General features: G+C 43.0%; 1 protein-coding gene and 1 long non-coding RNA gene across 2 annotated transcripts; both read left to right on the top strand.

Annotated features, from left to right (window-relative positions):
- Nucleotides 1–240: 240 nt before the first annotated feature.
- LOC115599935 lies at nucleotides 241–6,725 on the top strand. Its single transcript, XR_003988697.1, has 3 exons — nucleotides 241–373; nucleotides 6,102–6,181; nucleotides 6,641–6,725. It is a non-coding gene; the product is annotated as an uncharacterized LOC115599935 (long non-coding RNA).
- On the top strand, nucleotides 6,722–13,037 carry TMEM171 (transmembrane protein 171). The gene is made up of 3 exons (XM_008496236.2): nucleotides 6,722–7,346; nucleotides 9,030–9,171; nucleotides 12,821–13,037. The coding sequence occupies exons 1-3, from the start codon at nucleotides 6,722–6,724 to the stop codon at nucleotides 13,035–13,037; spliced, it is 984 nt and encodes a 327-aa protein (XP_008494458.1).
- The last annotated feature ends 1,069 nt before the right edge of the window (nucleotides 13,038–14,106 follow it).

The raw sequence follows: 14,106 nt of genomic DNA, 5'->3' as shown, positions 1-14,106 counted from the left end.
TAATGCGGATCGGGCCGGCGGCACAGGCCTGCGAGGGGCCTGGTGCCTGCGGGTGACGCAGCCGCCCCGGCAGCCAGAGCCGCGGCGGGCTTGAAGCGCCCCCGAGCTGCGCGGCGGGGGAGGGGGGGAGTGTGCGGCTGCGGGGCGCAGCCAGCGGGCCGAGGCCGCTGCCGGGCGGGGCGCTGGGCACGGGGGGAGGCGGTGCTGCGGCGCATACCGCCGCGCTCATGGTTTCCCAGGGCGGTGCGGCTCGGCTCCGTTCGGCTTGGTTCGGCTCGGTTCGGCTCGGCCCGGCCCAAGTGCGCGCTGCCTGGCGCAGGTGCTTAAACAGCGTCAGCGGCTGCGGCGCGGCAGTCCTTCGCACCGCGGCCAGGTAAGGGGCGGGCGCTAGGAGCCCTTCGCCGATCCTTCTTACACCTCCTCCGCTACACGCGACCCCGGGAGGAGGGGGGCTGCCGGCCGTCCCGGTCGGTGCCGTGGTGCGTGGAGGCCGCCCCGCTGCCTCCCTCGGCGGGGTGCTTCCCCTGGCCGCCGGGGCTGACGCTGGGTGCGGAACGCGGGCGGATGGGCGCTAACATGTCGGAGCATCCCCAGCCGCTGTGGCAGGGGTGGGATGGGGGTCAGTGCGGTGGGGAGAGAGGGAAGGCTCCGGCGAGCGGCCTTTCCGTCGGGGGGGCGGGCGCTGCGGGGAGGGCCAGGGCGATGAGGGGCGGGTGGGATCGGGTCGCGTCGCCCGGCGGCTGCCGCTGGCTTGAATCGGGGCTCGGGCTGTGCCCCTGCGTGTCGGTTGTCCAAGCGTAAATGTCTTGGGGTAAGAAGAGCTTCCCTCTCCTTGGAGAGCCGGCCTCTCCCCACAGTGCTTCCCTGCCGCAGCCTTTGTACCACGCATCTCCGGGAGGTGAGGCTGGGAAGGCACTGGCCGAGGTGAGGGGGCGACTCCGTGGGCCATGGGTTGCTCCCATTTAGTGAGGTGGTGGACAGGCAGCCCTGCCCCACTCCTTGCTCCAGCACGACGCCCCGAGCTGTGCTTTTGGGGCATGGTCAGTCCTGCTGAAGACCGTGGTTTGACTTACAGGAGAGCATGGCTGGTGCATGAGGAGAAGTATGCCACGGGATGGTGCTTTTCCCTGGTGGGTTAAAAATTAATTGCTTGGCCGTGGGTTGAGTAGTTTAGTACCCTGTACAAGCCTCAAGAAATGGGGACAGGAGGACTTTGGGCAGCTTTTGGAGTCCTGCATCTTCCTGATGGTCACAGTCTTATGCTCCCAAAGATCTGTGCTTTGCCTGTGTCTTTTGCTGCGTTGAGGTGCATCAGCCCATGGGACAGACCTTTCCAGGACTTGCAGAAATTGTTCCGTCTTGTTACCTGTTCGCAGAAAGTCAGCTCTGCCTTTAACAATGTCATCTGCCTTCTCTTCAGTCTCCCTGCAGCTGCTGCAGCACATAGGAGCTGCTTTGTCTCAGCTGTGTGCCACCAGTGTGTCATGGAAAAAAGCATCCCACCCGCATTCACAACACCCTTCAGAGCCCTTTGTTGAATGTAGTTTTTGTCCCAGTTGTCTGCATGGCATGCAGCCACTGGGTTACCAAACTTTGCTTTGCAATCTGCTGTGTCCAGACCTCTTGGGGTCCTTGCATCCAGTAGTGGCATCAGAACTCTCTTCCTCACCAATGAAGAGGGGAGCATTTGGGGACCAGCTTTTATTCTAGCTGTTTTGAAGCCCACAGTGATAGTAGCTGCAGTTTCTTGACAGAGTACAGCTCTGGCATGAGTAAAAATCACGGACTGTCAGTTTCTGGTGAGACAGATCCTTGCTGCACATATGTCGGGACTGGCAGGATTCATCCAGTTTTCTGGAAATTCATATGGAAGATGCTTCCCAGCACTTCTTCAGACACTGACTTCAGCCCCACCTGCAATGGTCGTAAATCACAGCACAGCATTACCCTTGTTACACTGTGAGCTGACAGAATCATTTTGTCAACACTCTGGGCAGATTTTCTTTCTGTGGCATCCACATCCCGTAGGGATCTTTTCACGCCACACCCAAGTCTTGGAAATCTTTCTCCTGGGATATCAGAGTTGTATGGCCTGTGAAATGAAAGCACTGTCAGGTGCTAATTAGGGATTATACACACAAGAGGTCAAATTGGGTGTATTTGGCATCTCAAAACTTACTAGTTCTTGTAGTTCTGATGTTGATTGAAAATGGAAAGTAAATCCTGTTGGGTCTTTCCCTAGTTTTTCATACAAGTGATTAACAACACCATGGGGAGGGAAGAGCGTGAGGATGGTGGTAGTAAACTCCAGTTCACCTTAGTTTAACCAGCTGTGTTCATGGATGGATGCCTCTGCTGAATATCAAGTTGAGTGCAGTTCAGAGGGAAAGCTTTTATATGAGAAAGAATAGAAAATAGCATGGATACAGAGGCAGATGTGAAAGGAGGAGGAAATTAAATAAAAGGAGTGAGAAGAAGTGGAGAGCCATTTGTGTTTTGATGTGGAAGTTAAAATGAATGAAGCTGAGAGGATTTTTCCTTCTCAGTAGCTCGTTCTGTCAGGAGTTATGATTTAATTTGGAGCCTGGAGGAGTTAAAAAAAAAAAACAAAACAAATGAATTGCACAATGGCAGTGTTAACTTCCCAGTAGCAGTTAAAATTTTGGAAGTATGGGTGAAAACAGTTAAAAAGAAAACTCTTGAAAAGGGTGGCTTGTGTCTTCTAGTGGAGTTTCCATTGTGGACTACAACTGGCAGATTATTGTAGTTCTTGAAATAACATGTATTAGGCCTGATATTTCTGCATGGAGTGACTTGGGAGCTTTTACAAGCAAAAGATCAGGAATGGGTACTACTCTGGGAAACATAAAACAGAGGGACAGAAGTGTTTTAATTATTCCAGAGTTTTTGTTTTGGTTTGTTTTTTTGTTTGTTTTGGTTTTGGGGGTTTTTTTGCTTGGTTTTTTGGTGGTTTTTTGTTTGGTTTGTTTTTTTTGTTTTTTCAGTCCTCAGTTCATGAATTTGTATAACTGCATGAGGCTATCAAATTTCATATGAGTAAGGGGGAGTAAATTTATGGCCCTGATGTCTGCAGTGGAAATCTTGGACAATGTGAACTCTAAAGGTTCAAATAGAAAGCAAGCCCCAGTTCGTTCATTAAAACTTGCATTTTAAAATTCTTAGTTGCCCAAGATGTGAAAGTTGTTGTGCAAATGTTACACAGAAAACAGAAAAGAAATTTTTATATTATTTCCTGTTCTATATACTTGGGCCAGACTTACAAACGGGTAAAGCACTGTATCATTCAAGTTAAGCTCATAACCAGACTTCCTTTGCAAGCTATGTTACCAATTCACTCTTCCATTATACTTAACTGCCTCCCCACTAGTGGATTTTGTTCTAGCAGTTTCTGACCTGGTATTTCCATGTCTGCTCTCAGACTTGGGACAGTATGAAGGGAAAATTCCCTTGTTAATATGCCTGTTTAATGTGCCTGAAATATCAGATTTAATGTAAGTATTTTGAGCATGTAGTCAATATAAAGGTTACTTCTTTCTTGAAACACGATTTTTTATTTATTTTTTTTTCAACACGAGAAATAAAGCTCAATCTTGTATTGGGTTTTTTGTTAAAATGTGGTGGTAGCATAAATATGAATTAGTCCTGCCTTGGATTTTTGTGGCATTAAATCTGTGGCTTTCATCTTCAAAGCCACAACAGACTGTTCTGAATGTTCCTTCTCTTGTGGCCTGAAAGAATTAAGAAAATATGCACATGCTTCATTTCTAATGTGTGTTTTAACTTAATCTCATAACAGCAAGATTGGTGAAAGAGAAGCAGGGCACTGTATTGGAATAATAAGGACAAATCTCTAGATTTTTCTTTTTAAGGGCTAAATATTTGAATTTATTTTTTTCCTTCACATGACTTCCTTTTTCCTAATTTACTTGTACTTAGGTCCATGTTTTCTTCCCTAGAGGGAACAGCGAAGAAAATGGATTCAGAGTGAAGAAAATGGATTCAGGCTTCTCCCTAGTAATAAATGTGTTGCTTTAAAAATGGTTAGTGTGCCTCAGCAGAAAAATACCTGAAGACCGCTGTGTCCAAAACCAGGCTTTGATGGTGTTTTGTGGGTTTTGTTGGATTTTTGGGGGTGATGTTCTTTTTTTGTTTGTTTGTTTTTGTTTTGTTTTTCAGTGCAGGTAAATCAGTATTTGTTGGTAAATCAGTAAATCTGAACCATCTTAGATCAGTTACGAAAATTTCTAGATATGGAAATTTTTAGATCTCAATTTCTAGATTTCTAGATTTAGATTTAGATCTAGATTTCTAGATCTAGAAATTTCTAGGTCTGGAGGATCATATGCAGTTACGAGAAAAAAATTTTTTAACTTAAAAAGACCTATGAAACTGGGGGAGAGGGTATAACCAACCTAATCTACTTTCTCTGCTCAGAAGTGAAGCCCTCAAAGTTAATCCAGCTCATGCAGTATTGAAAGTGCTTGGTGAAAGGTCTTTGGTTTGAAATCTATTAGAATTTATTTTCTGTGGATTACTGTCCTGAATTTAGTGGGCTTTATTGCCACCTTTCTTTTCAGAGTGAAACTGTGACTTCCACTGAGGGACCCTCAGCAGTTCTTCAAGCCAGCCTTAAAGGGATCGACTGAATTAAGAACATGAAGCAGAATGTGGTAGCAGGCATAGTTTACAGATCAGCTGACTACAGTAATTGGATGCATTAAGAAAGATCTCTCAGTTTTGATGTTTGAGATAGGCATCTGGGAGACTTTGTTGCTTCCTGCAGTGTCCATCTTGCTGTGTAGCACACTAACCCATTAAGTCTCAAACTTACCATGCCTCTTACCTGTATTCTGTTCTCTGCCTTCTTCCATGCTGCTGGGAGTCTAGTTTGATGTTCAGCAGTAAAACAGCAGTTCATAATTCGAGTACCTGTTTGCTCAGACAAGATCTGCAATCGTGCCCTGTTTTTAAAAGTGGCTGAGTAAAGTGACTTGATAGATTGCTTTACACTGCAGACAGATAATTATGTCTTTGAGTGACTAGTGGGTTTTATGGTTGTGTTTTGTTTTCATCTCAGTGGGGCACTGCAGTTACTGGGGAGTGACGTGAAGCTTGTTATGGCTGACACATGTTCAACAGTTCACTTCCAGAAATCACATAGTACTCTGGTTTTTTTGTGGAGTAGCTGTTGTTGAGGCAGATGTAAGGAGGAGTCAATCTAACTTGACTTTTAGCTTCCAGTCATCTGAATTTAATAGCAGGGCAATGGAAACAGAGGAAAAGCTGAGAGTTAACTAACAAACAGCAGTAACTAAGATGATTGCTTCAATCTGTGACAGACTTCTTCTGTCCCTATATATCCTTCCTGATAGATCCAAGTTGTAGATTATGGTAGATGTTATGGGAGATGCTGGTGAGGAGAAGAGGGCAGAGTCAGAACACTGCAATATGAGCATAGTTAATTACCTCCAGTGCTTGGCAGAAGACATCTTTCTCATGCTCCCTCCAGACTTCTTACTTTCCATAGTCTGAAATTTCCTTGGGTTTCAAGTTGACTTTTGGTGGATGGTAGCCACTTGGACTGAAATGACTGGCTGCTGGTCATTGTGGTATATCTAGTATTGGTGTCCAACTGAGCCCTGTAGGCCAGAGTGTCAAAGCAGCACAGACTTCCTTGTGGCTAATGGCAGATTTTTGTTTGTTGGTTTTTTTTTTTCCTAGAGCTCACTGAGTGGCACTCTGTCCTAATTTTCCACCAGCTTTACCTGCCTCGGTTTGTCCACATCCACCAGATTTGTCACCCAGTCTACCATATGAATTGTTACTGGCCCCAGCACATTTGTTTTCTTCTATTTTACTGCTGCATTTAGGCTTCTGTGGGCTCAGAAGCCCTCTGAGAGCCAGCTTTGTTATACTTCTTTTTAAAGCTGTCTTGGACAGCTTGCAGACAGAGGACTCAGAGAAGTTGAAAGGAAGTGTGGGAGCAGCATGCTTACCATCTCTTAACTGTGGAACCAGTGAGACTGGTAATACATTGTCTTTAGGATGGCTCTTTTATTTTCTTTTCTTTGTCTCTTCAGAATGGAACCAAAATTTTGTGTATTTGCTCTGCTCTTTACTGGCCGTGGAAGGAGAAGAGTGAATTAAATGCTTTGCAAAGGTATGTATTAGGAGATTTACTTGGTGAAATGTCCAGTTGTTATCAATGCTCATTTGTAGTAATATCCTTTCTCTTAAGAGAAAGCCACCTCCTGCCATTCCCTACAGAAATTTTCCTTAACTTTCTAATTTCAAGGGGAAAGCTGGCCTGTCCTCATTTTCAAGATTCAGCCTTTTAAAATTGTGTCCCTTTAGCCATAAGACTGAATATCTAAAGAAACATCATTTAGCTGTGCAGCAGCAATGAGTTGTTTTCATTCTCGCTGAAGTTCTGTCTTTTCATTGGCATTCAGCAGCAGCAAACCTGGTTAGACCCTTTTAATCCATAATGGAGGTGCTGCAAAACAACAGGAGTACACCATATGGGCTGAATAGCAAATGCAGAATTAAGTATTGTAATGTAGCTAGTCCCGCTGTTGTTTCTTTTCTTCTTTTGATTAATGTATTTTCATGTTCACAGATATATTCTAGTTTTCTGTCACTTAGTGCTAACAGAAAAACAAAATAACCCATCTCGTCTGCTTGAGGAGATTCTGTTGTAATGTATCCAGTGGCTGCACCAGGAGGTGAAGGAAGTAATGGACAACATGGGAAACTTATTTTTCTTCTTTTTGTTTTTGGAGCTGTGTTGCTCTGCGCTGGATTCCTGCTTTCAGTTTTTATTCTCCAGTCATGCCCATCTGGAACCTTCAGTGACTGTAATGAGGTCCTTAAGGCTGCTGGGCCCATGCTGGCTGTAACTGGACTGGTTTGTGTTTTACTTGCACGATCAAGGGCCAGGCTGTATATAAGACAAAGACAATTGCAAAACGAGCAGGTGTACAGCCTTGTTTTTTGTCGTGGGAGCTGTCAGTTTGCCCAGTTCCTCATATTTGGATTCCTGTTTTTAACTAGTGGAATGCTAATTAGCATCCTGGGCATTTGGGTTCCTGGCTGCAGCCCCAGCTGGCACAGCATACAGCTCAACCACACCAGCACTTCTGATGTGAACCTCCAGGGCTGTGGATTTCTGTCACTTCAAATCATGGGACCTCTGATTGTGCTCACTGGGTTGTGTTTCTTCATGATAGCTCATGTCAAAAAGAAACAAAACTTAAATCTCAACCAAGAATCTTCTGATCATGAAGAACACCCTCAGAGCCCTGAATCTTTTCAGGTTACAGTAGGTGGGTAAATAATGTATGACATTTAAATTTGAGAGTTAGTAAGGGTTTTTTCCCCACTAATGATACACCTATGGCTACTACTCACATATCAGTAACTGTAAGCATGTCAGTTCTGATAGGTAAAACCCACCAAAACAGAAAACTGTTGCTTTGTCTCCTGTGTTATCTCTATGATCAGTTCAGTTACCTTTCTCTCACAGACAAAACCTCTCCTTTGACATAAAAAGAAGGATCTATCTGCAAAAGAAGCCACATAATCTGACACAACTGAGTCTGGTCCCACTCCCTTTTCCAAAGGGCGTAGCTGACGCTGCAGATCACGGGTGTAATGACTTGTGTGTCTGCATTTAATGTTTATTTTAGCCTTAGCTTAGGGTCTGACACCCTAAGCAGGACAATCGGATCCATAAGCAGTGTATTGTATTTTTTAAAAATCATCAAATTCTACCTGTCACAGATGTACTTGTAAGATGCTTCTGTTAATTGCACAGTATTTGAATAAATATAGTGTCTTAGCAGGGAATGCTCCCCTTTCCATAGCACTGCTTTTAATACCCCATGAATATGCTATGCATATATTATTTTGATTACTTTATAGCTCTCCTAAAGGATTGAGTCAATCACAGTACTGTGTTACTGTTATCTGATTGACTGGACTTATAATTCATTATGCAAAACTTTTTCCCTCTGCCTGTCAAACCTATATACAGACCTGTAGCCTGGTGATCCTCCTCTAATGTGAGGGTTTAAAATCAGTTTTCCATCCATCAGGATAAATCAAAGGGTCACAGAAAGGGATTCAGTTTGTCTTGAAAGGTGAGAAAGCAAAATTAGTGGATTTCTTTTAGATGTTCATCGGAAAAACTGAGAGGCCATAGTCTGGTTGATGTAGTGATGTTCTGGCATAGTGGTGACTCAGCCACCACCTCAAGGTTTCTGGTGCTCCTTGACCTGTGCCTGCACACAAATTGCAAAGGAAAAAAGGTGCCGTGCCAGTGAATGTGTATAGAAATTATTCAAGATCATGTAACTGATATGAACTTTCTGATTAAAAAAATAAATTTTAAACTCTTCAATTATGAAGGTGAAATTGGCAGATAATGCTGCACAGCACACTTAATAGTGATTGTGTATCAATAATATCGTGGTCCTAATGTTAGTAGTTTTCCTTCAGCTACTAGTAATTTAGTAGGAAAACTCTCAAGGTACACAAAATCTGCCATCAGAACCACTAATGACTGGACTACCATTGTTCTAACACTGCAGTAGATATGGAGAAATTTAAAATACCCTGTTGAGATATACGAGAATGTATAAACGTGAGCCCGCAGTAACTGTGTGGCTTGCACTTCCAATTACTGAAGGCAGCCAAAAGTGAAGAGATTTGTGTCTCTTAGCTAAATGGAACAGTCCTGCTTCCCAACTGTATTTTCTAAATGGAATTATCCATTTATAAATATTCTGTATCTTTATTTTGGGATAGTTTTGTTACAAACGTACCTACAATATACTTTAACAGCCCAGAATATAACAGTTCTGAATGTGGTATCATTGCATGTAATCTTTAAAGGTAGACAATTACAAATACAGTAATTCCAAAGTCAGGAAATATTCTAGGATACAGTTAGAATAAGCAATGGTGCTCAATTTTTCAGTGGTAGTAACTGGTGTTTTTTCCTGTAGGTGATGCTGTAATGGTATTTCCTCCTCCTCCACCTCCTTATTTTGCTGACACTGTGTCACCGACCATGACACGTTGTCTTATGCCAAGTGATATGTCTACAAGTGAAAATCCTCCACCATACTACTCTATCTTCAGTGATGGGTAAGACTGTTTCCTTCTCTGCTTTTGGAGGTTTGTACACTGTGAATTAGCTCTCTGCTTAGCACTACAAAGTTTCCTGGGGCATCACTCTTGTTACTTGGAATCCCTTACTCAAAATGACATTAAAATATCTTAGTATCAAAGGGGAATCATAAACCACAGTGAGTCCTTCATGAGGGATAAATTTATTACCACTAAGGAGAACTTCTGAAGTGAAAATGAATCCTTAAATCAGTATTTAAAATACTGATTTAAAAGTATTTAAAAATTTAAAAGTATTTAAATATACTTAGATATTCTTATTCAGATATTCTTATTCTTACTCCAGAATACAGACATTATTACCAAATGTTTTCCATTTGTTAAGAACAAAACAAACAAACAAAAAAGCATATGATAAGCCTAGATGCAAATCATTCCTAGATATTCATCTATACTTAGATAATTCTTTTGTAGGCTGTCAGAGAAGGTGTCCTAACAGCAGTGCCCCACTGGCATCATATCCACACTGCCAGATTTTAAGAAGCCTCTGTAGAACCAGTGCAGACATTGCAGTTCTACATGCAGTAGAACCATCATAACATCTGCCCACAGGCCCTGGGAACACTTTAGTGTGTGCAGTTCTCCCCATGACCCTTATCTCACTTCCTTGAGGAAGTGAGACATGTTCTGCTGGCCTTTCTTGTTCCTTCTGTGGCAGTGTGTTGACATAAAAGGATATCTTGATACTGCAGAAAAGCAGGAGGCTCCAGGGAGCTTAAAAGGTAGGTTGCAATGCCAGCATAAGATGGTGTACCTTACCCATGCAGACACTCTTCTGTACACTGTGTACAGCTGATTTGCTAGATCCTGCTGTCACCAAGCTCAGGGAGCAAGAGCTGCTGACAGGACTGAAGAGCTGTCTGCACCATAAGAAGTTGGCGGCTATTGATCTGCTGTGTGTTACCACCAGTGGCCTGTCAATTTGACAGTGAAAGAGGTCACTGCAAAGGCTGTGTACTAGAAGCCAGAAGTACATCTGTTCAGGAGAGCTAGATGTCACCTGTCTAGAGCCCCCAACTTATTTTCAGGCACTGAATGATTCAGATTTTACTTGGCTTTACTCATTGGAAGGTCCTGTGTCAGGTGATTTTGATCTGTGGGTCAGTAGTTGGTGTGGGATGACTTTTTTCATTGAATGACTTTAGTTTACAAGACCACAAGCTCTCATGACCACGTACAAATTGTTGTATGAAGAAACGTTTTATTTTGTGAAGTATTAAAATCTTTGCCTTTTCTCAGATTTCAAGAGAAACATATCAACTCGCAGAGCTATGCTTCTGCAATCAAAGGTTACCCAGGGCAAGCAGGAAAGAAAATGAACTCCTCCTGCTGAAAGAAGAAATCTACATGAAGTCTTAGTGTTCTTATTGTTCTGGATGATGGTGTCCACAGCTGGAAGGAGTTTCATAACAGCTGCTGCCAGTCCTGGAGTTAGATGGCATGTTGAGCATGCCAGTGCTGGAGTTCCAGCATGACTACCTTCTGGCATTTACATTTCATGTATACATACAAAGCAAATTGGGTGTGTGTGGAGAAATGACTTGGCCTGAGTGTGAACCTGGACCTCTGGTAGCCCTGAGGCAGCCAATTCAAACTTGGTCCAAGGGCATCCTTGAGGAGCATTTCAGTTTAAATACATTTAAAAGACCAGCTGGAACAAATAACTGGGAGAAATACTGGAATATACGTGTTCTGCTGCCGCTTCACAAGCAGCAGAGAAACAGTTACTTTTATTACCTGTCTGCAATAATACAGGGCACAAAACCGAGGGCTGCAAGTCCTCTCTACCCTGTAATTTCAGGTCCTGAGTTCAAATGTGTGCCGCTTGCCCATGTGGCTGGCAAAATGTGTATGAAAGAGTGCAAGCAGCACATCCTGCAACGGGAAAAGAAAAGCAAAATGTGGTGAGCAAGTTAAAAAAAAAAAAGAAAGAAAAAAAAGCTAGTTCCTCAGACACCTTGTGGGCTCTCCCTGCTGGTGGTGTACATGCCAGGTGACTTCTCTTTCCTTCACCCATTCCCCTACAAAATACCCTACCACTCAATCACCTGCCTTAATCCATGTGTGTCCAGTTCTGGTGCTCCAATTGTGTAAGCCCATCAACTTCCATTATTGTTGGTTACCTGTCTGGACTTCTCTGTCTTGTGAACACAAAGAGACAGCTTGTAGCCCAGGCAGTTTCTAGTGGAGTGAACAGAAGACCTGAACCATGGATGCAGAAACCCTGACCTCCTGCTTTGGTGTTCTGTGGCTGGGGGTGCTCTAGCTCTTGTCCGTCCATGCTCCCTGGGGTGCTCACAGAGACTCTTTGAGTTGATACCACTTCTGTGTATTTCACTCAGTAATGCCCTCCTGTGGCTCAGCACTTGGTAGCAGCTGTATCGTCCTGACTAGTGCAAGTTGGTTCCCAAGCCCTTGCATGGAGGAGAATCAGTGGCCTTATTCCTCCTAACATAGCAATGGTTGAAGGTCCCAAAGCTGTAAAGGAATAGTCCTTTCATATATGGATGGAGCTGGAAGGGAATAGTCCTTTCATATGTGAATGGTTACTAAGCTGTAACTTTTCAGTCAGTTGCTCTATGTTCTCTCTGCAAGTGCTGTGAGGGAGGCTGTGCTGAATGAGAACTTGTAGGAAGTTGTCATTGTCTGACCTCAGGAGTGGTTAGTTTTTCCCTGCAGTCAGTTTCATAGCACTTCAGTGCTATGAAGTGTTTGTCAAGTGTTTGTCTTATAGTATGTTCTCTCTTCATTAAATACACACTCACACACCAGTAAAAGCACTGGAACTGAGGTGACCATGCTTTCTGTTCCTGCTCCACATGCTGTGTTGGTGGCAATACAGATGCATGCACAAAGACAAGAGCCAGAGGCACAAGGAGTTCCATCCTTTCCTTGGGAAGCAGCTGAAGCAATATGCTGAGGGCCAGCTCCAGAGCTGGATGAGGAGGGTACAAGGACCATACGGATGCAACTAGTTGGGATCCTGTTATGATGATCCTGTTATGAAGGTTGTGAATACATGGCTGCCCTCCCAGACTGTCACTGGGAACTTAGCAGTCTGGTCATGTCCTGTTGCTTCTGTTTCTCCATGTCTGAACAGGAATGCCACCTCCTTATGTCTGTCAGGGGTTGCCGGAGAGCTGAATAAAAATTTCAGGTTGCCTTTCATCCAAGATCTCAAATGGCTAAGGATTGTGATTTTTGCAATGCAGTTCTAAGTCCATGTGTTTTGTGAGGGAAGGGGACAGTGTATGTGATAGACTGCGAAAGGGAAGATACATTCAGAGCTCAGGATCAGAAGAAGATAAATTAATTTTAATGAAATTTTAAGATAGCCTTGCCAGAAATGGCGAATACCCAAAAGCCATCCTGTGACTGGTAATGTGAAAGGTTGTAAGGGAGCTTTTTGCCCCTTCCCTCTGAAGTACTTGATTTTTCATGTGAGTCATTTCATTGTAGCCCCCAGAATGAAATCAAAATGCTCATGCAAGTTCTTTGCTTCCAGGATTTTTAGGGGATGTGTGCATGCATGTATAGTTATGTAAATCAAGTGGCATTTCTGTGTAGAGAAATGAATTATGCTAATAGACAATTTTGTGTTTTACAGATCACAACTCACAGATGATGAAAGAACAGTGTCTGTTAGAGGCTATGAAACCATATATACAATTTCTCGAAGTAGCTCACCTTCAGGTATTCTACCGATGTTATACCTCTCCTCTGAATCACCTCCAAAATATGAAGAAAAAGCACCAATAACAAATAATGAATATTCTTCATCTACTGCATCTGTTTCCTTAGACACGTCTGACACCAGCTCATAGATGACTGTCAATTAGACTTAAGTTTTAAGTTAAATTTGCACATTCAGATTCACAATTTTTTAATTTATTTACATTTTGTAATAAAAGCAATAATGTTGGCTCTGTCTAATTTTTCATCAAAAAATGTAAATGATTAATTCGAGTTTCAAGAAGTACTGGATAATGCTTTGAGCTTTTGAGCAAGTAGTCTGAAGGGATTCAGTTCACTGGAAGAATATTAAATGCTCATCTTGTTCTGTTACAATTCAGTTTCTATTTTTAATTGTTCTTTATATAAAGGAGGCACGAAGTGGGGGCCAACTTTTTTTGCTTATTTTAATTAAATCTGGATCTTAAATAATTAGGAAGTGTTTTTATTTCTATTTTTGTGTTGCTTTTATGGAACATAGTTGTTTGCAAAGCTATTGACTTCGCATGTACCCTGAGAGCATAACAAGGGTGTTTAAGGTTAAGAGCAAATACCTTATGGAGAACTTAAATGGTTACTTCTTGATCTGTGTGGTAACAAACACTCCATAGCTTAACTTAGACCCTATCTGGTCCTTACGTAATTATAATCCCTGAAATCAGTTTTAGCCAGCAGTTGAGAGCTCTGAGGCAGTGCTGAGGATGTTTAATAGGCTAGCACTTTAACCATGATAATGACTGATTCCAAAGGGGATTGTGATGCTGTTGTGTATCACCATTCATGTCTCTCATACAAGGATCAATTATTTTGTGAGGGTGAATGCTGCTCAGCAACAGCATTTTTCAAGTGCAGACATTACTTATCAGTAAATGCAAGAGAGGCAGTTTCATGCATGCAACAGATGTTTTTAGTTGACAGCACTTGGCAAACCCTACAAAGGTACAGCCCTCTTTGCTTCTCTGTCTCTCTGCAGCCCCTGAGTTAGTGGTAGTTGCCTGCCTTCAAAACAGGCAGGAACAAGTTCTAGTTCTATTTTCTAAATACTTGCCCCCATTCCTGAACTGAAGGACTTGCTTGCAGGAAGGATAACTGGCAGGAATCGAGTTGCTGCTGACCTTTGACACTTACCAACTTGCTCTGAACCCTGTCTGAGAGCTGATT

This window comes from Calypte anna, chromosome Z (genome assembly GCF_003957555.1).
Source record: "Calypte anna isolate BGI_N300 chromosome Z, bCalAnn1_v1.p, whole genome shotgun sequence".
Taxonomy (NCBI): Eukaryota; Metazoa; Chordata; class Aves; order Apodiformes; family Trochilidae; genus Calypte; species Calypte anna.
The sequence above is the reverse complement of the archived record's forward strand: the minus strand, read 5'-3'. Positions and strand labels throughout refer to the sequence as shown.

Bases quoted from the DNA above. Each gene is read 5' to 3' on its own strand.
- TMEM171 (XM_008496236.2), top strand. From the start codon at position 6,722: ATGTATCCAGTGGCTGCACCAGGAGGTGAAGGAAGTAATGGACAACAT. The intron at 7,347-9,029 runs GTGGGTAAATAA...TTTTTCCTGTAG, and splicing joins ATCTTTTCAGGTTACAGTAG to GTGATGCTGTAATGGTATTT. The intron at 9,172-12,820 runs GTAAGACTGTTT...TGTGTTTTACAG, and splicing joins TACTCTATCTTCAGTGATGG to ATCACAACTCACAGATGATG.